The sequence below is a fragment of the Chironomus tepperi genome, unplaced genomic scaffold (genome assembly GCF_022539635.2).
Source record: "Chironomus tepperi strain 1889 unplaced genomic scaffold, CSIRO-AGI_Ctep_v1 contig_158, whole genome shotgun sequence".
NCBI lineage: Eukaryota > Metazoa > Arthropoda > Insecta > Diptera > Chironomidae > Chironomus > Chironomus tepperi.
This window is the reverse complement of record NW_027226280.1, coordinates 203717-229408: the sequence shown is the minus strand read 5'-3', so window position 1 is coordinate 229408 and position 25692 is coordinate 203717. Positions and strand designations below refer to the sequence as shown.

General features: G+C 36.4%; 3 protein-coding genes across 3 annotated transcripts; 1 reads left to right on the top strand and 2 right to left on the bottom strand.

Moving 5' to 3' along the window:
- Nucleotides 1-13679: 13679 nt before the first annotated feature.
- LOC139087977 (serine-threonine kinase receptor-associated protein-like) lies at nt 13680-20092 on the bottom strand. The gene is made up of 7 exons (XM_070636955.1): nt 19732-20092; nt 19594-19673; nt 19226-19291; nt 16447-16515; nt 15306-15776; nt 14066-14144; nt 13680-14002 (listed from the first exon to the last, which is right to left on the bottom strand). The coding sequence occupies exons 1-7, from the start codon at nt 19776-19778 to the stop codon at nt 13810-13812; spliced, it is 1005 nt and encodes a 334-aa protein (XP_070493056.1). The 5' UTR covers nt 19779-20092; the 3' UTR covers nt 13680-13809.
- Nucleotides 20093-20682: 590 nt separating this feature from the next.
- Nucleotides 20683-22469, top strand: LOC139087989 (uncharacterized). The gene is made up of 2 exons (XM_070636975.1): nt 20683-20997; nt 21715-22469. The coding sequence occupies exons 1-2, from the start codon at nt 20976-20978 to the stop codon at nt 22467-22469; spliced, it is 777 nt and encodes a 258-aa protein (XP_070493076.1). The 5' UTR covers nt 20683-20975.
- Nucleotides 22470-23603: 1134 nt separating this feature from the next.
- On the bottom strand, nt 23604-25187 carry LOC139087988 (uncharacterized). Its single transcript, XM_070636974.1, has 2 exons — nt 25029-25187; nt 23604-24957 (listed from the first exon to the last, which is right to left on the bottom strand). Exons 1-2 carry the CDS (start codon nt 25043-25045, stop codon nt 23604-23606), a joined length of 1371 nt encoding a protein of 456 aa, XP_070493075.1. The 5' UTR covers nt 25046-25187.
- Nucleotides 25188-25692: the final 505 nt, after the last annotated feature.

Here is a 25692-nt window from a genome sequence, read left to right as displayed (position 1 = left end):
TGGATTCCACTTTTTTTTTTGGAGTCCGGACTCCAAATTGGAGTCCTGCTAACTCTGGTCACCTTTTCCCTTGTGAATTCCAGCCAAGGACTGTGTTTCTGTCCCAGCAATGACGTTTTCCTTCCGAAGCTTATGTCTTATCCAGAAGTACTTCCTCGTTTTAGGTAAAATACCTCAAATTCCCTCCATATCATATGTGTCACTCGGGTGCTACCCCAAAGTGCTCGAAGTCAACTCAGACTCTAATCAACTTGAGTCGACTTTTCCATACAAAATCCTCATCGACTTCTAGCTCTTGTATCCCCCCAATCCATCATGTCAATCAAACTACCGACAACAACAACCCAAAAATGCGCCCAATTCCCACAAAACAAGCTACAAAGACTTTCACAACCTTATTTTTATCTTTTAATAATAATATTCGATAAAAAAGTGATAAATTTACGATGAAATATTTATTCGATTGTGAAATCATCGAGCATTGATAATGACTAAAGTATTGAAAATGTGTCGACACAATGCATCCGAAGGTCAAGTGTATTGAACTGTGAGTCGGCGGGGGGAATTATTGATGAATTTTGATTGAATTTGCGATGACTTGGCGGGAATTTTTGTTTTTTAATTAGATCTAATGCTGTCTAATGATGAGGATTTTGGCTGGAAAATTGAGCTTGAATGTTGACTTGAATTATTTGGTGATTCTTAATGAACCTTGGTGGTCAGTCTAGATTGAAACCTTACACGATATACGGTTCATGAAATTTCCAACAATTTTTGACGGCACTTTAGTGTATCGCGGCTCATAGGTTGCCCACCACAGCACTTGAGTATGCTCACAAAATGGAACACGATCGATCATATTTATTAAATATACTCAATAGCGACCTCATTTAGGTGAATATGCTCATTGACTGTCAGGGTTGCTCTCTGACCCACGTGAGCCTATTACCGCGCGGATAGTAAGTCTAAAGCCGGCTATACCTTCCTCCCAGTTCAGAATGTCTTTGTCTAAACATTCAATCCAGGTCTGTCAAAGCAGTCTGTCACTAAATAAAGCTCTTAATCCATGACCTAATTCCAGTCAACTGCTAAATTTACTAATTAAAATTTCTTAAAAATTAATTAATTTTTAAGCCCAAAATTTCACCAATTCCACCTTCTACTCAATTAATTCAAGATCACACATACAATAACAGAATTTATTTAAAAATCTCTCAATGAATATTACATGAAAATTCAACGTTGTTTTTTTACTCATTTTACCTTCATTAAATTAACATTCACAGTCATTCATTCATGCAAGCACTTGTAAATTGGAATTTATTTTTTTTGAGTCATTTTAGCTGTTTTCAATCAAGTTTATGGAAAATAATGACTTTATTTAAGGGTTACAAGGCTAGGCAGGAGCTAGGGCAGATGCTAGGGAAGGAGCCACGGTACGAGCTTGGGCAGTGGTGAGCATCCTATGTGCCGCGGCACACAAGTTTGCTTTTATTTTTCCAATTACTTACTAATATAAAGTGCAGCACAATTGATGTGCAATAGTAAAATGCACATAATTAAAATGAACTAAATTAATGAACTGTAAAATTCAGAAACAAAATATAAGGTGTGGGGGAGGGGGAGGGGGTCACAAAGTCATATTATCATATTACGTAATAAATGAACGGTCCCCTTACCCAAATGACTATTTTATATAAATTCAATATAATTTTTTATTGCGTATTATTTTCAACTGCAACGATTTTTGTGGCTGAATAAAACCTTTTTTTTTTTTAATGAAAAGAATTCCATTGGAATTGAATTTTAGTCTATAAATTACTTAAAAACTATTTTGATTCAAATCAAAGTGTTCAATTGTTAAAAAAATTATCGTTTTTTATTGAAATTGCAAGATTAATTTCAATTAGTTTTGTTGACAATTGAATCTGATCTCAAATTAATTAAAGCTGATTTTGAAGGCTGGAATGTGGAGTAAAAAAATTGAAAATAAAATTTTCAATAGAAAGACAAATTTTCTCTAAAGTTTGTCAAAAATTCAATTTTTTAATAAATATAATTTTAAAATTTATATAATTTTTTTATATTTTTAAATTTTTAAATATTTTTAAATATTTTTAAATTTTTTGGATTTTTCAAAATGTTTTAAAACTTTTATTATTATTTTTTAATATTTCAATTTTTTAATTATATTTTATTTTTAAATCATTTTTATATTTTATTTTGGACTTTTTCAATTTTTTAGAATTTTTTAAATTTGTTTTAATATTTAATTAATTTTTTTTAAATTTAAGTTAGTTTAGTATAATTTAGCATGTTTAAAAAAATTCAAAAAATTAAAAAAATTTAAAAATATTTTTTTAAATTTTAAATTTTCATTTTTTTGAAATTTTTTTTATACCATTACATGTCATTATCAGAATATCAACTTTAACTCAATTTAAATAATTTTATAAATATTTTCTCTAAAAATACAAAATTAATTTAATTAAAAAGAAAGCAAATAAAATTCAAAAAAATGTTAAAAATCTCAAATAGTAAAAACAAAACAAATAAAAAATCAACAATAATTCACGACTATTAAATCATTCATTTAAGCACAACATCGACATTAATTCCAAAACAAGCACGAATGCCTCAAATGTTGTTATTAAGCCGAGCCAATAAGATGAATCGGAAGTCATTGAAGCGTTTGATGTTTGATGTAATCGTTACTTACTTATTTACTAGCTTTATTTTTTTTTTTTACAAAACAATTGGTAATGAAAACAAAGAAAAAATAAAATTGAAATAAATTTGAACTTGAAAAATTGGCAAATTTGAATTTTTTATTTCAAAATTATTTTTTTTTAATTTTAAATTTTACTTTGATTTTAAATAAATTTTTAAAATTTAAAAATTAAAATTTGAATTTTAATATTTTTAAAAATTTAAATTAATTAATTTCAAACTATTTTTTAAACTTTATTGATTTTTTATCACAAATTATCAATTATAATTTAAAATCTAAATTCCAATTGTTAATATATAATTTTAATTTAATTTTTTTAAAATTTAATATTTCTCGTAAATTTTTTAAATATTTAAAATTTAAAATTAAATTGAAAAATTTAATTAATTTTTTTTTAAATGTGAAAAAATTAAAGAAAAATTAAAAAACCTAAAATATTAAAAAAGCTTAAAAAAATTTAGAAAAATTAAAAAAATTTGGAAAAAATTTATAAAACTCAAAAAATTTGAAAAATTTAATAAATAAAAAAAAATCAAAAATTTAAAATAATTCAAAAATTTAAAAAATTCAAAAAATTTTTAAAAAATTCAAAAAAATTTTAAAAAATTCAAAACAAATTAAAAAAATTTAAAAAAATTTAAAAAAAAAATAAAAATTAAAAATTTAATGTTTTTAATATTTAAAAAATAAAATTCATATTAAAAAAAATCTCAAATCAAATTGTAAAAAAAATCATTAAATAATTTAAATTTATCAAAAAAAATTCCATTCATCATGTTAATCAAGTTGCAAAGCTCGACATCAACTTCCTATAACAAATTTCCCATATTATCATCACATGCAAATCTCGAGTTTTTCCCACATCTAGATGACATTTTCATTATCATTACATTTTCATCAATAAATTCCCAACTTTAATTCCAAAATGTGAATAAATTTCATTATTTACGATCAGACTTGCCGCAAGCTGAATGTCATGCATTTTAATGATTCATGGATATTAAGTCACACAAGGTCATTAAAGGTGATTTGAGAATAATTCAGATTTGAGATTTTAATTCTTAGATTTCAACATGATACACTGGGATTCTTTTAGCGGTCATTATGATTAATTACAGTTAAGGCTGATTTCTAGTCAAACTGAATGCCTTAATAATTGTTATTAGATCCGTTCTAAATTGACTCAAAAAGTTATTTTTAAGAATTTAAGAATTTGATCGATTTGTTGGTCTTACATCCGCTAGCTTGATTCTGGGGTTGCCTCCTGCATATAGAATTTATTGAGACCTATACTTCAAGAAAGTTTAGTCTTAAGGCTCGTCTTCGGAAAAATCCGGTGACCTGGACCGAGGTAGAGACCGAGATTACATGTGTATACATAGGTAGGGTAGTTATAGGGTAGGATACGGCAGCGAAGGGCACAGTTGATGGAGGGTAGTGTAGGACAGGGTAGAGCTGGGTTAGACATCCTGTGTATCTTAAAAAACTGACCCCGTACCCAAAATTGATTAAATTTCCAACAATTTACCTTTTTTGTACCTCAATTCATTATGAGCCGTTCACAAATTCCAACCTTAACACACCCACTCAGTGTGTGATCATTGCTGAATATCTCACCAGCTCATCAAGTGCCAAAATAATAAAATAAATTAAAAGAAATACGATATTCACAATTATTCCTTATTTAAAGACAATTGTCTCATTTTAAGGATGGAAATGAACTTGAATAATTCAGTGATGGAAGTGTGGGTGCAGATTTTGGATGTAATTATTTAATTCTAGTCATTTTGTGTATTTTTGGATTAATAATGGATTCTTTGATATGATTAATATTTAGAAGGTTAGTGACTCTATGGATTACATGTCAATATGACTAGTCTGTATACAGATGTCAAGCTCTTTAGGTCAATTAAAGGTGCAACGAGATTTGGCATTGGAGTCCGGACTCCGAAAGTCCGTGGAGTCCCATACAAATTCCCGGACTCCACATTGGAGTCCTGCCAACTCTGGGTGCAACATGGTTCTGGTCGACTTACCCGAGCAATACAGTTCAGGTAGAATATCGGATAAGTTGATAACAATTGCCACATTTTGTCACTTAACGTACATCCGCTAGGGCGGTAACCAGTTGTATTTTTGCCAGGACGCTGCTGTACTTTTCACCCTTGCTGCTGTTTCCCGACAAAGCTTCAAAATGTCCCGATTTTTCATTTCATTCATATTTTGCGAATATCCTCTGGCCACCCTATACAGTATAGGTAGAAAGGGTTTTGAGGTGCTTGGGGAAAGGGCGGATCCTGGTCCTGGTCGAAAGCTAGCCTTCCAATCTCCATTCCTTACTATCATATTTGAACAAAACCTTAAATTTTTCATGGATTCCCAAAAAACCCCAAACTTCCCATCCCATAGCTCTTAAGAGCCTGTCCTTTGCCTGTTAGGGTTATTGAGTACAGCTTAGTAATTCAAGCTGAATATTTATCTACTAGACATCATAATCCATACATCCTACACCCTACCATTGTTCCCCACTACACAAGTTGTCCACAACTGCACCAGACATCTTGTCTCAGGCATTGTTCTTCACCTTGACCTTCCATTTTGAGATCACTTCCAAACTCACACAATGTCCATCAACACCATCAATTCGCATCGCATTCCATGCCGTTATACATAACAACATTAACTCAGCAATCAATAAATAATGTTCATGTGAATCATAGCTATTTAATGAGCACAACAGCAGGTCATTGATGAATATTCATCACGCTATAATAAACTGAAACTTTTTTGTGACATCATCTAGCATTCTTGGCTGTACAATTTGCCGGCGTGAAGCGATTTTTAATGTTATTAAGTAATTTTTATGATGATTTCTTGTTGGTGGGTGGGGACTGTACATATGTTAGGTATCGTTATACTTAAGATGATGGATAGGGAGGGGGGTTATGATGTAGGGTGATGGAATTGAGTAAGTATAGCATTTGGAATCGGCAATTGACCAGCAGTAGCTAGTCATAGAGCTAATTTAAGGCGCATCGTCTATAGAAGGTCTCTTTGGTTCTCTTAGCTTGAATTTAAGGATAGCAGCTTGCTAGGCCAAGGTACCCTGTATTAACCAGAGCCTCGTTTGACTCCGTCCCACATAATGCCACATGTATTACGCATTCACCACATTTAGATAGCCTATGGGAGGTCATGGATTACAATTGATTGAAGTGAATACAGGAAGGAGGGTTGGTGGTTAAGAATAAGTGGTGGGGGTTCAGGAAGGGTTGGTGTTATTTACGAAGGGGTTATGAGTAAGGGTTCCCGATGTCGAGACCGAGACTTCCCTGTTAGTTTTGGTCTTGATCCTCGGTTCTCGGTTCTTGAGAATTTATCGACTTACGGAAACCTTAGGCTTTGAGGTCATTTAGGGAGGGTACCTACAAAAAACCCGAAATTTTAACGTTACGTAATACATAAACAGCCCCTTATGAGCTTTGTTGTTATTTTGGTTTATTAATTGTAATGATGCTGATGAATTGGAATTGAATTTTGATGATTTGCGAAGATGAGAATAAGAAGAAAATGTGTGAATGAGTGTGGTGTGGAAGTGATCTTGTATGAGGTTATTTCTTAAATGTCAAGATTTATTTTGAATTTTTTTGATATAATTTTGAATATTTACTGGTTGAATTTTTAAATTTTGTGCAAGAATTTAGAGCTTTAATGGCTCAATTCGAGCCATTGTGCCAGAAATTCGAGCTTTAATGTCAAAAAATGTAGGCTCTTATTGGTCAATTAAAGCTTTGATGCCAGAATTTCAAGATTATGTGCCAAAATATTGAGCTTTCGTGCCAGAATATTGAGCTTTCATGGCTCAGTTTGAGCCAATATGCCAGAATTTTGAGCTTTGTGCCAAAATTTTGAGCTTTTGTGCCAGAATTTTGAACTTTTTTGAGATTTTTGTCTACAAAATTTTGAGCTTTTTGACTTAAATTAACATTTTTGGTTGATCTATGAATTTTTGACACAAAAGACCCACGAAAAATTGACAAATTTTAGAAAAAACTCAACATTTCAAGCCACAAACCAGAATATCAATTCCTCAAGTTCCACAAACCAGAAAATTCCTCACAAAAATTCAATTCCCAATTCCCAAAAGCCACAAGCTCAACCAGTCGATGACGACACCCAAAACAACATCAATTTATTTTTTACATCCACAAATGTCCAACAAGTTTTGAAAAGAAAAAAAATGAATAAAAATTGGCTTTTGTCGCGAAAATTTCAATGACCATCAACTTGACATGCAACGTGGAATGAGACAAAATGAAATGCAAAAATATATAAATTGCTTTGTTATTATCGTGAGCATGCAATGATGATGTTGATGATGGTGGTAGTCGGTGATTGATGGGGAAATAAATTTGAATTTTTTGGATGAATTTTTATGGGATTTTGAATTTTTTGGCTCAATCTGAGCTTTAGTGTCAGAATTTTGAGCTTTAAAGACTAAATTTGAACATTAATGCCAGAATTTTGAGCTTTTGTGACAGACTTTTGAGCTTTTGTGCCAGAATTTTGAGCTTTCATGGCTCAATTTGAACCATGATGCCAGAATTTTGAGCTTTTACGGCTAAATTTGACTTTTATGCCAGAATTTTGATGTTTGTGGATCTATATGAAATTTCATGCTAGAATTATAAGCTTTCACACCAGAAATTAGAGCTTTTATGGCTCAATTTGAGCCATAATGCCATAATATTGAGCTTTTGTGCCAGAATTTTGAGCTTTTCTTGGCAACTTTCAAGCTTATCTTTTCAGAATTGTTACCTGTCTTTTTGACAAAATTTTGAGTTAATTTCAAATCAAATTCAGTTTAATTTCTCAATTTAGTTCCAAAACATTTAATCCTGTTTGTCAATAAAAACCACAAAGAAAAATTCTGCAAATAAATTCCAATCTCAAATCTAACCAAAAAAATTACGTCATAATTTAAAATAAAAACCAAAACAATTTTTTACTTCTTGTTCCTCAACATTTAACATTTCTTTCGATTTCTTCCATTACAACTCGTTTTTGTTGTTGTTGTTGCTGTTGCTGTTGTTTTCACTTTTTTTTTTGTCTTGAATTTCTCATGCTCAAATCTTGTTTCTTGCTGACTTCTCGATCAATTTTTTCTTGTTGCTTTTGTTGTTGTTTTTTATGGCATAAGAAATCACCACAGGCTGCAAGTCTCTGTCTGGTTGAGTTAATGTCGAGGTTTTGTGTGAAAAAAGAAAAAAACGATAAAAAATTTTTGATTAAATTGTTAAAAATGGATTTTTAGGATGGAATGTGCGTAGCAAATTGGGTTTGTTGGCGGTTTTGATGCTTTACATGAGTTATATTGGGTGGATATTGACAAAAATTGACGAAGATTGACGAAAATTGACGAAGATTGTCGAAGATTGTCGAAGATTGACGAAGATTGACGAAGATTGACGAAGATTGACGAAGATTGACGAAGATTGACGAAGATTGACGAAGATTGACGAAGATTGACGAAGATTGACGAAGATTGACGAAGATTGACGAAGATTGACGAAGATTGACGAAGATTGACGAATATTGACGAAGATTGACGAAGGTTGACGAAGATTGACGAAAAATTTGCAGAAAATTGAAGAAAAATTGACAAAAAATTGAAAAATTATCCAAAAAAATTCCATCATTTTTACAATGCCCGATCTCATTCAAGCCTTGTATTGCTCAATTCCAACAAATTCCTCTAATTAACCTCATTAATAATTTTAATTTAATTTTCTTTATCTAACAAAAAACAACACAAAAAATAGCAAATATTAATTAAGAAAACTACAGAAAATAAAGAATGTTTAAACATAAAAAAGGTTGTAGGAGTGAGATGGAGATAGTTCCATGTATATAGACAGATAGCAATAGACAATGTGTTTAGATAAGAAGGCACACAGTGAAGGCACAATTAGCGGCATTTTTTTGCTCAACTTGGCAAATATTTCAATACTTTTTTTTTATTGTTTGCAACTCGTGTGGCCTGTTTTTATCTTTTGCTCACGTATTCTGGGCTGTTCTTCTTGTTGTTCGATGATGGGAAAAGGTATGAAAATGGCGAGGAAAAGAACTTTGAATTTTTGCCAAATTTTCGTCAATCTTCGTCAATCTTCGTCAATCTTCGTCAATTTTCGACAATTATCAATATTTTTTAGTCTTCAGATTCATCAAAATTGCCAGCAAACCCAAAGAAACCCTCAAAATCCACCATTATATCAGCAACAATCAGCTATCCTAGCCCCATCTCACCTTACCTTCTCCAAGTCAATAATTAACAAAAAATTCCATTCCAAAAATCCACTCAAAATCGCACACAATTCATCATTAAGAATCAATGACCTCAAATCAATTCTAATAATAATTACAGCACATATATCCACATACATCCAAAATCAATTCCATATTCTGCGGCACGCAAGTTCATTCGCACATGAAATAAGCAAGAAAAAGTCGGTTAATGAGTTTTGCTTCTGAAACAGCAACTTTGGCTTTACTTTTATTTTTTGTGTGTGATTTTGATGACTTAAATTGCCTTTTTGAACTAGAAATTATGCATGTATAACAACTTTTGAGTCGTTCGTTGTCTCGAAGGTCGTTGAGTGTGCGACACAGTTTTTTTCATACCAATAAATGAGTCTATTTGGTGGCAGTGACGTTGCCAGCAGGTGATTTACTTCAATGGAGTCGAATGTCTAGTCAGACTAGAAGTCAGTCATTGGAATCGGACTCAAAAAATGGAGTTTCTGTCTATTTTGTTAAAAAACAGCTGTAAATTGCTGTAAATTGCTGTTCACAGCTTATGTTTTGTAATCTTTGCCCCATCGTTGTCTTTAAATGACCAACATGGCGCATCCATCACCCAAGACAACTACCGATGTTGGGCACTGGCTGCTGAGGAGGCAATTGCCACCAGTAACTGCATGAAAACTCTAAATTATGGTCTAGATTATCAAAAATTTAAAACTAAGTATTAAAATGTCCAATTAAAATGTTTAAGTTCATTGCGGAGTTGGGACAGGGGGGGATGGGGGGGGGTTTGCTTTTATATGGATCGAGGGAGGGTGGGAGAGTAGAACTCCAGTCAACTAGAACAGTTGAGAAACAGTTATTAATTAACAACGATAACGACTATCCTAAAATGACCAATGGCTGCGCCTATGATAAGACCCTAACCTAGTTACATGCAACCCTTAATTAAACTCATATAATTATTACTAAATTAATTTCTAAAATTATTAATCCAATTTTTTTCATATTTTCATTTACAGAAAGAAGTCCTACATCATGTGATCAACCAGCATAGTGACTTCCATGTTATGGAAATTCAGCATATTCAGCAATCAATCTACAATCAGTATATTACCATAGAAATGACATATGTTGGCGTAATTAGACCTAATTTGCAGGCATCCATTGACTTTAACAAATGAGATAACAAAAGCTATTAAAAGTAGTTAAATTGATGATTTTTTATGGAAAATTGTATATTCTGTTGGATATTATGTGGGGTAATATCTTATAGTGCTGATAACGTTAACTGCAGGGGCGGATAACGACAGTTATTTTTTTGAAATTTATTAAAAATGCAAACAAAAAATTTAAAAATAAAAAAAACGTTACAAAATAATTGATTTTCAATTCTCTAAGGACAGGGGGGAGGGGTATTGCCCCCAATGTCCGCTTCTGATGAACGTCCTCAAAATTAAGTAAAATGAATCTTTAAAAGTATTGATTTTGTGTCATAAGATAATTAAAACTGTCCATATAGCCTGGATCGTAGCCAAGTATTTTGAATTTGGGGAAGAGTGGGAAAATAACCCCAACTCCTACCCCCTCATCATGATTAAAATAATTGTCAATTTCAACATTTTTTTTTTTTAAATTTAAAAATCAAAATTTTAATAATTATTTTTCATGAAAAATATTACAGATTTTTGACCCTTATTATTATTATATATAGAAACGGCCAATTAGTGCTTTATTATGAATATAAACCATAAAAATTTGTATTAAATTTCGATTATAATTAATTGTATATTAGCCATACCAAGTCATAAAAGTATGATAAACAATAATAAAAAAATGTTAAAAAAATATTAATTAATTTGTAAGAAATAAATTCAATTAAATTGTTTAAATATAAAAATAAGATCAGATGTTGTTAATGTGGGGTGTTAATGGAGGGGTAGCCGGATATTAACGAGGAAGAATTAACCCCTTCCTCGAGAGGGGGGTATGATGCGGAAAGTGGCATAGGAAAGGGGTCCCAAGGAAGATGAGGTAGAAGAAAGGGATTATTGGAGAGGAGTTGGGGAGAGGGAGTAAGGCAGAGAGGGGGTAAAGGAGAGAAGGTAGAGAAAAGGGGGTATTGATGAGGTCATAAAAGAGAAGAGGGAGAATGGAAGAGGGGGTAAAGTTGGATGAGAGATGATAGATGATGGCGGGAAATGGATAGGGGGTAATGGATAGGGATAGGGATTGAAGTTAGGGTAAAGAGGGTAGGAAGAAAGCAAGCAGGGGAGAGGTGTTAGAGGAGAGGGGTACGAAAGTGGGGTATATGGGAGATGGGGGACGGGTTAAGGAAGAGCAAATAGAGTAGAGGGTTTAAGGGAAAACAGGGACAGAGGGACAGAGGGACAGAGGGACAGAGGGACAGAGGGACAGAGGGACAGAGGGACAGAGGGACAGAGGGACAGATGGACAGAGGGACAGAGGGACAGAGGGACAGAGGGACAGAGGGACAGAGGGACAGAGGGACAGAGGGACAGAGGGACAGAGGGACAGAGGGACAGAGGGACAGAGGGACAGAGGGACAGAGGGACAGAGGGACAGAGGGACAGAGGGACAGAGGGACAGAGGGACAGATGGACAGAGGGACAGAGGGACAGAGGGACAGAGGGACAGAGGGACAGAGGGACAGAGGGACAGAGGGACAGAGGGACAGAGGGACAGAGGGACAGAGGGACAGAGGGACAGAGGGACAGAGGGACAGAGGGACAGAGGGACAGAGGGACAGAGGGACAGAGGGACAGAGGGACAGAGGGACAGAGGGACAGAGGGACAGAGGGACAGAGGGACAGAGGGACAGAGGGACAGAGGGACAGAGGGACAGAGGGACAGAGGGACAGATGGACAGAGGGACAGAGGGACAGAGGGACAGAGGGACAGAGGGACAGATGGACAGAGGGACAGAGGGACAGAGGGACAGAGGGACAGAGGGACAGAGGGACAGAGGGACAGATGGACAGAGGGACAGAGGGACAGATGGACAGAGGGACAGAGGGACAGAGGGACAGAGGGACAGAGGGACAGAGGGACAGAGGGACAGAGGGACAGAGGGACAGAGGGACAGAGGGACAGAGGGGCGCTTCATCCTACCTTTCCTCCTCCTGGGTACACCTGGATACACCCCTTGATCATCATCTACCCATTCTAAAATCCGTAAACGAATTCTAACATTCTGACACTAAACTATAAAATTTGTAAATCCAAAAGCGAATTGTATGATTTATTAATTATTTACCCCAAGACCCCTAGTAAGACAGTTGAAAACTTAATTTTAGTAAGCTCTAGACCATATAGTCGAACATGAATTATGCTTAGCTACAAGCTTGCTTTAAATGTTTTGGTTATTGTAGTTATGTAAAAAAAAAATTATAAAATAAGAACAATAAAGTCATTTGGTTAAAGATTATAAAAAAAAAATTGAATTTTTATTAAATTTTGAACCTTTTTTTTTTATTTCAGAATTTTCAGGTACATTTTATCAAATTTTAGATATTCACAAAAATGCACAATTTACTTTAACGGTTTTTAAAAATTTGAATTACAATTTATGATCAAATGTGCTGTGTCTTGGATAAAACAATGAGGATATGCTGAGCTGTTGATAGAGACGACTTGATTGGGAGTCAAAAGTCAATCAACCAGAGTTAAACATGCTGGAATAGGTTAGGTTGAGGTTAGGTTGAGGTTAGGTTGAGGTTAGGTTGAGGTTAGATTGAGGTTAGGTTGAGGTTAGGTTAAGGTTAGGTGTAGGTTAGGTGTAGGTTAGGTGTAGGTTAGGTGTAGATTAGGTGTAGGTTAGGTGTAGGTTAGGTGTAGGTTAGGTGTAGGTTAGGTGTAGGTTAGGTGTAGGTTAGGTGTAGGTTAGGTGTAGGTTAGGTGTAGGTTAGGTGTAGGTTAGGTGTAGGTTAGGTGTAGGTTAGGTGTAGGTTAGGTGTAGGTTAGGTGTAGGTTAGGTGTAGGTTAGGTGTAGGTTAGGTGTAGGTTAGGTGTAGGTTAGGTGTAGGTTAGGTGTAGGTTAGGTGTAGGTTAGGTGTAGGTTAGGTGTAGGTTAGGTGTAGGTTAGGTGTAGGTTAGGTGTAGGTTAGGTGTAGGTTAGGTGTAGGTTAGGTGTAGGTTAGGTGTAGGTTAGGTGTAGGTTAGGTGTAGGTTAGGTGTAGGTTAGGTGTAGGTTAGTTGTAGGTTAGGTGTAGGTTAGGTGTAGGTTAGGTGTAGGTTAGGTGTAGGTTAGGTGTAGGTTAGGTGTAGGTTAGGTGTAGGTTAGGTGTAGGTTAGGTGTAGGTTAGGTGTAGGTTAGGTGTAGGTTAGGTGTAGGTTAGGTGTAGGTTAGGTGTAGGTTAGGTGTAGGTTAGGTGTAGGTTAGGTGTAGGTTAGGTGTAGGTTAAGTTGAGGTTAGGTTGAGGTTAGGTTGAGGTTAAGTTGAGGTAAGATTGAGTTTTGGTTGAGGTTAGGTTGAGGTTAGGTTGAGGTTAGGTTGAGGTTAGGTTGAGGTTAGATGTGAGTTAGGAAGGATAAAAATAAGTAAGTAATTTACAATTAATGAGTTATTTGAAAAAGAAAATGAATTTTAAAAAACTTTTTTTATTTTATTTATAAAAAATTCAAAAAAGTTTAAAAAAATCATAATTTTTTATTCATAAATTAATAATTACAATTTATTATCATTTTCCGATATTCTCTTTATCAGATAATCAGCGTTTCTTTTTTATTTGAATTTTTTAGTATAGATTCTCGAATTAATTTGCAGTCACTTCCCTTGGTGATGAATTATTCATAGTCACTTCACCTTCCGGGCCATTAATGCACTTCCATAAACCATAAGTCTTTCCAACTGTCGTTTGCCACAACCTCAATGTACCATCCTCAGATCCACTAGCATATAGTTCACCATCTGGTGAGAATGAAATGCAATGAACTGGTCCAAAATGTCTAAAAATGATTAAAAATATTGTCAATTAAGGTTAGGTTATTGTAAGATTGACAGGAACTTACCCTTTGAATGATTGAATCTCGTTGCCGGTCATGTAATCAAATTTATAAATTTTAAAGTCTTCACCGCCGCAAACAAATACTAAAAAAAAAAATAGAAAAAATGTGATTTAAATTTAAATGTTCTTTACAGATTCAGAATGCCCAGGGGAATGACCCTGCCTACTAATCTGGGGTCAATTTTAATGATACTGGCATTGGTTCGACACAAGGGTATCATTAAGCTATGTAAGGTGTACCACTGTGATGTTCCAGGGGTATGGTTATATTAAGACCCGGTTTCTTAAATTACCTAGGATGGCTTACCCTACCCGGGGAAGGTATGGCTATACAAGATACTCCTATTTAATTCTAGGATGTTCCTATGTGTATCTAGAATATTATAGGGTAACGTAGAGTAACGTAGAGTAACGTAGGATAACGAAGAGTAACGTTGGGTAACAAAGAATAGGCTACGATAGAGTAAGTTGGGTAGTCCTAAGACACCCGATGAACAATAGGTTGGTCACCTTAGAATACATGGATTAGGTTAGATGACCCACTCAAGAATACACAGAGGAATACACAAGAATACACAGGTAGTAAGACTTAAAGTGTATACAAAATTATTAACAAAAAAGGATAGGAGGCTGACCCAAGAATATCCGAAGGAGGTAAGGAAGGTCACCCAAGAGTATTCGGAGGAGTATAAGAGGGTCACCCTAGAATACCCAAAGGATAACAAGTGGGTCACCCTAGAATACACGATGGACAATAGGTGGGTCACCCTATGATAACCATAAATATCTCCTAAGATGTCCAAATGCACCATCCAATCAGCATAGTTGGGAGTGATAACCTGGAAGTGGATGGTGTACCCATGGATAGCTCTACCTACCTACCTAGGGTAGAATAGGGTAAGGTATATTGGTTAGAGTAGAATAGGGTAGAGTATCCAGGGTAGGGTAGGATAAGGTATCCATAGAAGAGGAAGGTAGAGTCGAGTAGGTTATCTTTTAAGAGTAGGATAATGTATGATGGGTAGAGTAGGGCAAGACATCCATAGTAGAGGAAGTGGAGTATTCAAGATAAAGAAGGATAGGGTATGAAATGTATATTAAGGTAAGGTATCCACTATAGAGTATGGTAAGATGTCCTAGACAGTGTATCCAGTGTAAAGTAGGCTAAGATATTATAGTTTAGATCACAATACCACGTCGAGTACCAAAAAGAAATCAAATGAACACCATTTATTTAAACTTACCCAATTTATCAGGATGTAGACTGGCATCAGCCAATTTCGATGGAACTGCAATCTCTTTAATCTTATTCCATGAATTTGCTTCATAAAATGTAACATTCATTCCATTTGCTATAGTCAAAATACTGCCATCTCTTGAAATCTCAATATTACTTGGATTACATGGAAAGTCTATATGATGAATCTCTTGTCCACTTGATCGATCCCATATGCGTATTGCCTTATCTTCAGCACAACTTATAATGCATTTATCATTACGACAAAAGAGAGCGCGCTTTATAGCACCAGAATGTCCTGCATAAATTTCAACAGCTGGATTTGTTGATGGTTGATTAAGATCAAAGACTCTTATGAGTTTCTCATTGTTTCCGGTCAATAGATGTGTACTGTCTTCGTCAAATGCCACCGATTTAACTGTATGATTATGTTGATAGTTGCACTTTTCTTCGCCTGATATGGCGTCCCAGAGTTTGGCTAAAATTAGTTAGAGTTGATGATTAATTGAAGGTATAACTTGATAAAGGGGGGACTGTGACTAGCTATGATGAAGGGACTGGAGATAAATTTCAAGAGGGGACTGAAAATAACTATTAAGAGGGGACTGTGACTAACTATAAAGAGAGGACTGGAACTAACGTTGAAGTGGGGGCTGGAACTAACTATAAAGAAGGGACTGTGACTAACTATGAAGAGGGGACTGAAACTAATTATGAAGAGGGGACTGGAACTAACTACGAAGAGGGGACTGTGACTAACTATGAAGAGGGGACTGTGACTAACTATAAAGAGGGAACTGAAATTAATTATGAAGAGGGGACTGGAACTAACTATGAAAAGGGGCATGTGACTAGTTATGAATGAAGGGCTGGAACTTACTATGAAGAGGGACTTTTGACTAACTATGAAGAGGGGACTGGAACTAACTATGAAGAGGGGACTGTGACTAACTATGAAGAGGGAACTGAAACTAACTATGAAGAGGGGACTGGAACTAACTATGAAGAGAGGACTGGAACTAACAATGAAGAGAGGATTGAAACTAACTATTAAGAGGGGATTGAAACTAACTATGAAGAGGGAACTGGAACTAACTATGAAAAGGAGATTGGAACTAGCAAAAGAGACTCCAAAAGGTCATTCTTACCCGAAAAATCAGCAGCACCAGATGCAGCTAATGTTGCCTTTCGATTCAACCCAACACCAAAGACAGCGCCTAAAAATAAAATTAAAAAAAAAAAATTAAATTAAACTTTCAACTGATGAATTAATAAGATGATAATTTGTAAACAGGAAGTATGAGAACAGAACAGAACAAAAAAGCTTCCGCAATCAGCTTGTTGCATTAAAAAATGCTAATGAGACTAAGTCACGATAAACGTGATTTAATGCACTTAAGAAAGTTCTAGAAAATAAAAATTATTTTTAATTGACAGACGTTGTAACTGTTATGTTAAGGTATGGCTCTATATGGGTATATTAAAGATGTTGTTTTTTGGGGTCGTTGACTAGTTACGGAACGCAAAAAATCAACTTTTTGGACCCCTTCTGTTACAAAATCTTGAACAAGTGCCCTCAGAGTTGGCAGAAGTCTATTTAATGTCACTTCCGTAAAGTCCGTTACTCCATAGTGAAGGCGTTTTTATGGACTTTTGATACTCGGTGTCCCAAAGTCCTGTCAACTCTGAGCGCCTCTCATTATCTCTTTTTTCTTAGATTGTTACATATTTAGTGGATGTCTCCTTCATGGTTTATTTTGATTGATATAAAGAGGAACAAGCTATGATCTAGCCTGATTGGAACAGAATTAGATTAGTATGGTGTGGCCAGAGTAAACTTGTCAGTAAGAGCTACTGCCGAAACGCCGGCCGTTGTTCACAACGCAGGCTCCTATCGGCGATCATTGTCTCTGGTGCAGACGTTGTCCCCGGAGGCAGACCCCCATCGGCAATGGTCCCAAGGTGACTATAGACAACCATTTTCCAACGCTGAATATAACCACACGACTGGAATAATGGTCCAATGCACCCAGTATAGTTAAACGATACCAAACCAGAAAAATTAGCCATCACGCTGCCATTAGTCAAAAAGATAGATGGGAGTAGGAGACCCACGGTTAGACCGTATGTCTACTTATATGCTTGACGAATGTGCAACTATGACATATGGTTTATTAATCGTAGCCTGTTGTTATAATCATAATGAAGATTGCAAACCTCCTACTGCCCTTAGTGAGAATCCTGGCTTTAGACTAAAATCAGATTAGATTAGTGTATTCATCCACATGTTACTAACCAAAAGCATAACAACAGGCTTGTCTTGAGCTTGTTTACTGAGTCATATGTTTAAGCATTTAAAGACATGACCTTCAATACTGCCAATACAAAAAGTGGATGTGTAGGTGTGGATTAGATATTCTCAAATTGCCGGTATTGTATTGTAAGTCTAGACATAAGTCTAGGGGTCGAGATAAGCTGCGTCTCGATGTCTAAGACTGCATCTTACTCCCGGCAGATACATGACTCTAAAAATGTGGTTTTGGACTGGATTGACTCTTCGGATATATGTTAGAGTCACTCTGGTTCACGGTTCCACTATGTATGTTGGAGGACATGACCATACATATCTGAGCCTCACTGTAATACAGAGAATGTATACCAAATCTGGACATTATCTTCCTCATTGTCTGTCCACCGGATATAAAGTTCACCTTGCACAACACAAAGCACATCTAAATGAAGCATGTCAATTCCGACATCTAGTCATCAACTTGACAAATCAAGACAAGTTCCACAAATGTCAATTTATACATAATAATAAGCTAATCTCGTCCAGTTTCATTCGAAGTAGTCGATCAATATACAAATCAGTGATGCTCAACCTGTTTTTTTTTTTTGGGCACTCAGGTTGACCACCACTGTGTCGTGCACACAGATTGACAAAATCTGGGTTATCGATATATTATGTTGCTATTGTGTCGCGGCACGCAGGTTGAGCATATTTGTGTCGCGGCACGCAGGTTGAGCATATTTGTGTCGCGGCACGCAGGCTAAAGACATTGTATCATGCTACATTGTGTCTTGTCACATAAATTGACAAATACTGTGCCGCGATGCACTGGTTATCCACCTTTATGTGGCGACACACAGGTTGACCACAATGCTTCACGGCACGCACAGATTGAGCACTATTGTGTCACAGCACTTAGGTTGACCACCACCGTTTGACGACACACAGGTTGATGACCATTATGTCACGGAACTCAGGTTGTTCACCACTGTGTTGCGACACGAAGATTGACTATTCATTCCTGTGTTGCGGCACAATTGTTGACCACCACTGTGTTGTACCACATAGGTTGTCCAACACTGTGTCGTGTCACATAGGTTATCCATCATTGGGTCGTGCGACATAGTTTAACCACGACTATGTCGTGTCACACTGGTTAACGAGCACTGCCTGACGTCACATAGGTGATAATCAATGTGTCGTGCCACATTGGTTAACCATCACTGTGTCGTGAAACATAGTTTAACCTGGTTTAACCACTACTGTGTCGTGCCACATTGGTTAACCAACACTGCGTGACGACACAAAGGTTGAGTACTATTATGTCGCGGTATTAAGGTTGACCATCACTGCGTTGCATTGAATATGCATTGACTATGCATTCCTATGTGTCGTACAACAAAGGTTGACCATCACAGTATCGCAGCACTCATGTTAACCACCGCTGATTCACCGTACGCAGGTTAACAACCATCATGTCACAACACGCAACACACAGATTAACCACATCTGATAAAATCACATTATTGATCAATAGTTCCTGCATATAATCCACATAGACACTTCACTTGTTTACAAAACTATCATTCCTCATTAATCTGTCCACAACAAAAAAATAAAAATTCCATTTTAATTACCTTTATGTCCCTCAAATGTTCCAACCCAATCACCAGTATCACCGAGACGTAGCATTGGCTTTCCATCTAAAAAATACAGCACAAAGAATTGCACAAAAAAGACACATTAAAATTTATTTCACTTCCAGGTTTTAAGCAACAACAACAACAATTCTAAGACAGTCTCATGAATAATTCATGACAGTGCAAGTTGGAGAAAAGGAGAAGTTGTTGTTGTTGCCTGTACAGTCAATGAGTCGTACATACGAGAAAAAATAAATATTAATCTTGATCTCAAGGATGCAAAAAAAAATTACGGAACTAAAAATTCAATCAGCCTTGACGGCGAAAGTTCCACAAAATAAAATAAAATAAATAATCAGGTATACCTTTACAGGCTGAAATCAGGAAACTATTTCCACTTTCTGTGATGTCACTAAAGTCTAAATGGGTCACGGGACGTGTATGGCTGTGGATTTTAATATAATTAATAATATTTTGGTCCATAAAAATTCATAAAAACTCACCCAGAGCAAGTCAACGCAATTTGCTTCATTGAATTTGTATTGGCCATTCGAGATATATCCTAATGTTATTAAGGTTCCTTAATATTGTCTCACTGATTACTTCAAAATCTTAAAAATCACTAAATAATATTAAAATATTTGTTTTTTTTTAGCCTTTTGTTTTGCCAGTCTTCTTTGCTACTCAAATGGTCTGTGTGCCGCTGGAGTTGATTGACTATATGGACACTTTGTGGATGTTAAGGGGTGATTGCTATGATGGAAATTTAAATTTATATTGACCGTTATGAACTGTTTAGAGATTATTACACTGGATTTAATGAATTTATGTTATTATGATTGCGGAACTGATGAAAATGTCTTGAAATTGAGGAAAATTGACAATTTGTGTGAAAATTGAAATTTCATGGCAATCTATGAAAAGTTTTTCAACTGAATTTTCATTGATTTCTGAGATTTTTTAAAGTTTTCGACTTAAATTGCAATTTTTGAGGAAACTTTAAGTCTTGATTCTGTGGATTATATTTAGGTACCTAATCCATTTCCTCGTGGGTCATATTTAGGTAGTCAACCTATTCTCCAACAAGGTGTAATTAGGTAGTCACCATCCTCCTCCAGGACGTATTCAGATACCCAATCCATTCCTAACTCGGGGCATATTCAGATACCCAATCCATCCCTAACCGGGGCATATTCAGACACCCAATCCATCCCTAACCGGGGCGTATTCAGATACCCAATCCATCCCTAACCCGGGGCGTATTCAGATACCCAATCCATCCCTAACCGGGGCGTATTCAGATACCCAATCCATCCCTAACCGGGGCATATTCAGACACCCAATCCATCCCTAACCGGGGCGTATTCAGATACCCAATCCATCCCTAACCCGGGGCGTATTCAGATACCCAATCCATCCCTAACCCGGGGCGTATGCTCGGAATTCCCTCTCATTTCACTATGACGCAATCAACAGCATGTGCTTCCCAATCATCTCAGAGAGACTCAAATGCACATTTAAATGAAATTTCTCTCATGCTATAGCTTTACAGCAAATAATGTCAATCAAAATTTATTCATCAGGAAGCTGAGAATGACTTTCATTAGTTTATCACAATCTGTCGAGCATATCAGTTGACATAGTACTGTGTGTAGTCAGTGAGATTGATCAGACTCACATATAAACATTCTATAAAAGTAAACAACTAATTTATATCTTGAATAATACACAAATTGATCAACAAAGGATGGATTTAGAGGCGGTCAATGGTATATAAATAGTTTGTTGTGATTTATGAGCACGTGTTGGATGTTATGTGTGGGTCAATGGACTGTTTGGGGTTTATTTTGACTGTTCTGATCATGTCGGGTGATGTGCGTGGGTCAGTGGACTGTTTGGGGTTTGTATTGACTGTTCTGAGCATGTCGGATGATGTGCGTGGGTCATTGGACTGTTTAGGGTTTGTTTTGACTGTTCTGAGCATGTCGGGTGATGTGCGTGGGTCAGTGGACTGTTTGGGGTTTATTTTGACTGTTCTGAGCATGTCGGGTGATGTGCGTGGGTCAGTGGACTGTTTTGGGTTTATTTTGACTGTTCTGAGCATGTCGGGTGATGTGCGTGGGTCAGTGGACTGTTTGGGGTTTATTTTGACTGTTCTGATCATGTCGGGTGATGTGCGTGGGTCAGTGGACTGTTTGGGGTTTGTATTGACTGTTCTGAGCATGTCGGATGATGTGCGTGGGTCATTGGACTGTTTAGGGTTTGTTTTGACTGTTCTGAGCATGTCGGGTGATGTGCGTGGGTCAGTGGACTGTTTGGGGTTTATTTTGACTGTTCTGAGCATGTCGGGTGATGTGCGTGGGTCAGTGGACTGTTTTGGGTTTATTTTGACTGTTCTGAGCATGTCGGGTGATGTGCGTGGGTCAGTGGACTGTTTGGGATCAATTTCGAGTGTTCTAAGCTGATGAAATGTACTTCCATTTTAGACCATGATCACATCAAGATTCTCTTAAAGCACTCAACATTCACCTCAACATTAATCAACCGTGAACGTGCCAGAGAAGTAACCAAATCAGCATACGAATCATTAAGTCTAATTCCGTTCATCAAAACAATTCTTCAGGTTGTTGCAGCCTCAAGAAACTTTAGAGTTGTCTTTGACTTTAATCGTGATTCATCCCAGCTCATTGATCCAATTGTTGATCGTGGAAATTTTTATTTATCAACAACAATTACAGCATGTGTTAAGGAATTACTCGATCCATATGTAAGACATCGTGGACTTGGTATATTAGCACATGAGTTGTGTCATTATGCAATGGTATTAACATATGATAGCTATGCAAGACCTTATTATCAGCATAGTAGTCAAGTAATTCTAAATTTTGATAGAATATTAGCAATTTGTAAGAATAATTCCGATAAGGAGGAACTGATTAAGGAAGTTTTTGATTGTGTTAGAAATTTTCAACATGCTGAATTAATTGCACGTGTTCCACAATTGATTGTCGTCTATAATGATCAACCTGATAAACTCAATGAATGTCGTGAAAATTTTAAACAACTTTTTGACATGTTTGAGCTCAAAACGGCAGCTGAAATGGAACGATCGCTGACAATGATTGAGAATTATACATCAAAGGAAATGATGAAACGTAATAAATTAATTCAAATTTCAACACTTTTTGGTGTTTGTGCTATGATAGGATTAGTTGTAGTTTTGTATTTATTTAAGGCATGACATTTAATAAAGGAATAAAAATTATTGATGTTAAAAGTGACGAATTTTCAGAATTTTCTCTTCGGTCTCTTCAGGTTTATTCGGTCATCTTCGGCCTCTTTTGGTCCCTTCGGTCTCTTCGGTCTCTTCGGTCTCTTCGGTCGCTTCGGTCGTCTTCGGTCTCTTCGGTCATCTTCGGTCTCTTCGGTCATCTTCGGTCGTCTTCGGTCTCTTCGGTCGTCTTGGTCGTCTTCGGTCTCTTTGGTTTCTTCGGTCTCTTCGGTCGTCTTCGGTCTCTTCGATCGTCTTCGGTCATCTTCGGTCTCTTCGATCGTCTTCGGTCATCTTCGGTCTCTTCGGTTGTCTTCGGTCGTCTTCGGTCGTCTTCGTTCTCTTCGGTCGTCTTCGGTCTCTTCGGTCGTCTTCGGTCTCTTCGGTCGTCTTCGGTCTCTTCGGTCGTCTTCGGTCTCTTCGGTCGTCTTCGGTCTCTTCGATCGTCTTCGGTCTCTTCGGTCGTCTTCGGTCTCTTCGTTCTCTTCGGTCGTCTTCGGTCTCTTCGATCGTCTTCGGTCTCTTTGGTCTCTTCGGTCGTCTTCGGTCTCTTCGGTCTCTTCGGTCTCCTTGGTCTCTTCGGTCGTCTTCGGTCATCTTCGGTCTCTTCGGTCTCTTTGGTCTCTTCGGTCTCTTCGGTCGTCTTCGGCCTCTTTTGGTCCCTTCGATCTCTTTGGTCTCTTTGGTCGTCTTCGGTCGTCTTCGGTCTCTTTGGTCTCTTCGGTTGTCTTCAGTCGTCTTCGGTCTCTTTTGGTCATCTTCGGTCTCTTCGGTCGTCTTCGGTCTCTTCGGTCATCTTCGGTCGTCTTCGGTCTCTTCGGTCTCTTCGGTCTCTTCGGTCATCTTCGGTCTTTTCGATCTCTTCGGTCTCTTCGGTCATCTTCGGTCTTTTCGATCTCTTCGGTCTCTTCGGTCGTCTTCGGTCGTCTTCGGTCTCTTCGGTCGTCTTGGTCGTCTTCGTTCTCTTTGGTCTCTTCGGTCGTCTTCGGTCGTCTTCGGTCTCTTCTGTCCTCAATACGTTATGTATTCACCTATTCTTAAATCCCACCTTTTCATAATTTTAAACAAATTATGTTTTATTTTTAAAATTTAAAAAATATGACTTTATTCATGAATGTTAAGAGCCTTCATAATTTTTGACAATTTTTCATCAATTTTACGGACTTGGTCAACAAATTTCCGGTCTTGTTCCTTGATTGCCTTCTCAATCTTGTCAGTTCTGAATCTTAATGATGATAAAAGTCCAGCATGATCAATCGTGGCTGCATTTTTAATGTTTTGGATCTCTCTGAGCATTGCTGTTTTGGTATTTTGAACATTTTCATCAAGAATTTCCAATTTTGTGTCCATGTCTTCATTGCGGTTCCTTAAGTCATCTTTTAGTGCATCGAATTGGCTGTTGATCACCTGTACAGCAGTTCCACTCAATTTCTCATCAATTTTTGCGATATTTTGACTCATTTTTGTGAAATTTTCGTTGATAAGTGCTGCACATTGCTGAGTGTCGGTTCCATTTGTAGCAAGGATCATCAAATCTGTCAAATTTTCTGTCATTTTGTCAACTTTGGACTCTAGTGCTGCACATGTCTCGAATTTTGAGCTTTCTGTTGTTGCTGCTTGTGTTGTTGTTGTTGTTGTTGGTGTCGTTGTGGCTGTGGCTGTTGTGGCTTCTTCTTGTGCCTTTTTGGCTTGACCAGCTTTTAAGCCTTGAAGTTTGCTATGAAACGTATTTGAAAATTTTGAATTTTTCACTAAATTTTCCAATTTTTCCAGTTTTTCCTTGAGTTGTTCTGAACTTAATGCTGAAGATTCAGCTTCGAGGTTTTTGACTTTTTGCTCTAAATTTGAATAATCTGAAGTTGTGCATTGGTTTTTTGCTGCTTTGATGACATTTTGAACAGCTGTTGGATTGTTGTCAGCATATATGTTAATACATACGTTTGAGTAAAGGGTCAAAGTCTCCAGTTTAGTCAGCTTGTCAAACACATTTGGATCAATGTGCGAAATTTTGTTGGAATTTAAAACAATGTAATCTAAATCAGGATTAAACTCGAACAAATCTTTTTCCAATATTTCTAAATTATTTCCATACACAGCAAAATTCTTCAAATTTGGGAAATATTTCAAGTCACTTTGATGAATTTCCTTTAGTCCAGTGTTGCAAATTTCAATTCCTTTAAGATTTTTGAAGATTTTGTCCAAGCCACGTAGGAAAAAATGAATTTCTCCTTTTCTATGAATATAAAAACCCTCAACATTGTCATTATTATAGCCAGCCAGATGTGTGCCAGTCACCGAGTCGATTTGTGCTGCATCAGATGAAGTTATTGTGAGTGAATTTTGAACTTCGCAATAATAAATTGTCCCTAATGAGTTCCATTCACCTGATACAAATTTACAATCAATCGATGCTGATTGTGATGATCCAGGAAGTGCCAAAGTCATGCACAGCAGCAATCTAGTCGAATAAGTTAAAAATAGACAATTAAGCATCAATAAAGCTGAACTAGATTAACAAATTTAACTCACATAATTATTTTGAACATTTTCACAATTTTATGTCCAACACAAAGTCCCCAAATGCAGGATATAAATTGAAATTGTTGACCAAATCAAGGCACAGCTCACAGCTTCTTCAGAATGATCCTCAACTTAAGACAGATGATTTGAATGTGAAGCCACAACAGCACAGGAACTGCTTTTATATAAAATTATTTCACAAAAACACACGCGACCAATTTCTAAAAGTATTACAGCTGTTGATGAATCAAATTTAAGACATAACTCAATGTGTGGAAAATCCAGCGGGAATTTCACAATTGATAAGGATTTTGATGCTGTTGCTGTTGGATGATTCAAGCTTATTTAATACATTTTGGGCATCAAAACAATTTTAATCTCAAATTTTATTTATAATACATCTCGACGATTGTGACGTCCCACGGCAGTTCTGAGTAGCCCAATGTCATTGCTTTGGACGCTGCTGACATCAGTTAGTGGATAAGACTTGATGATGTTCTAACAGATACCTGTTTGGTTATTGATTGCTTTTAGGAGAGGAATGTGGAGTGGATGGGAGATTAAGGCTTCGGCCAATTCTCGAGATTGAGACCGAGAACGTGACTAATGAGGAATATCCCGAGCATAATGGGTAGGAACCTAATGAACATGAGAGGAGGTCGGGCATGAAATT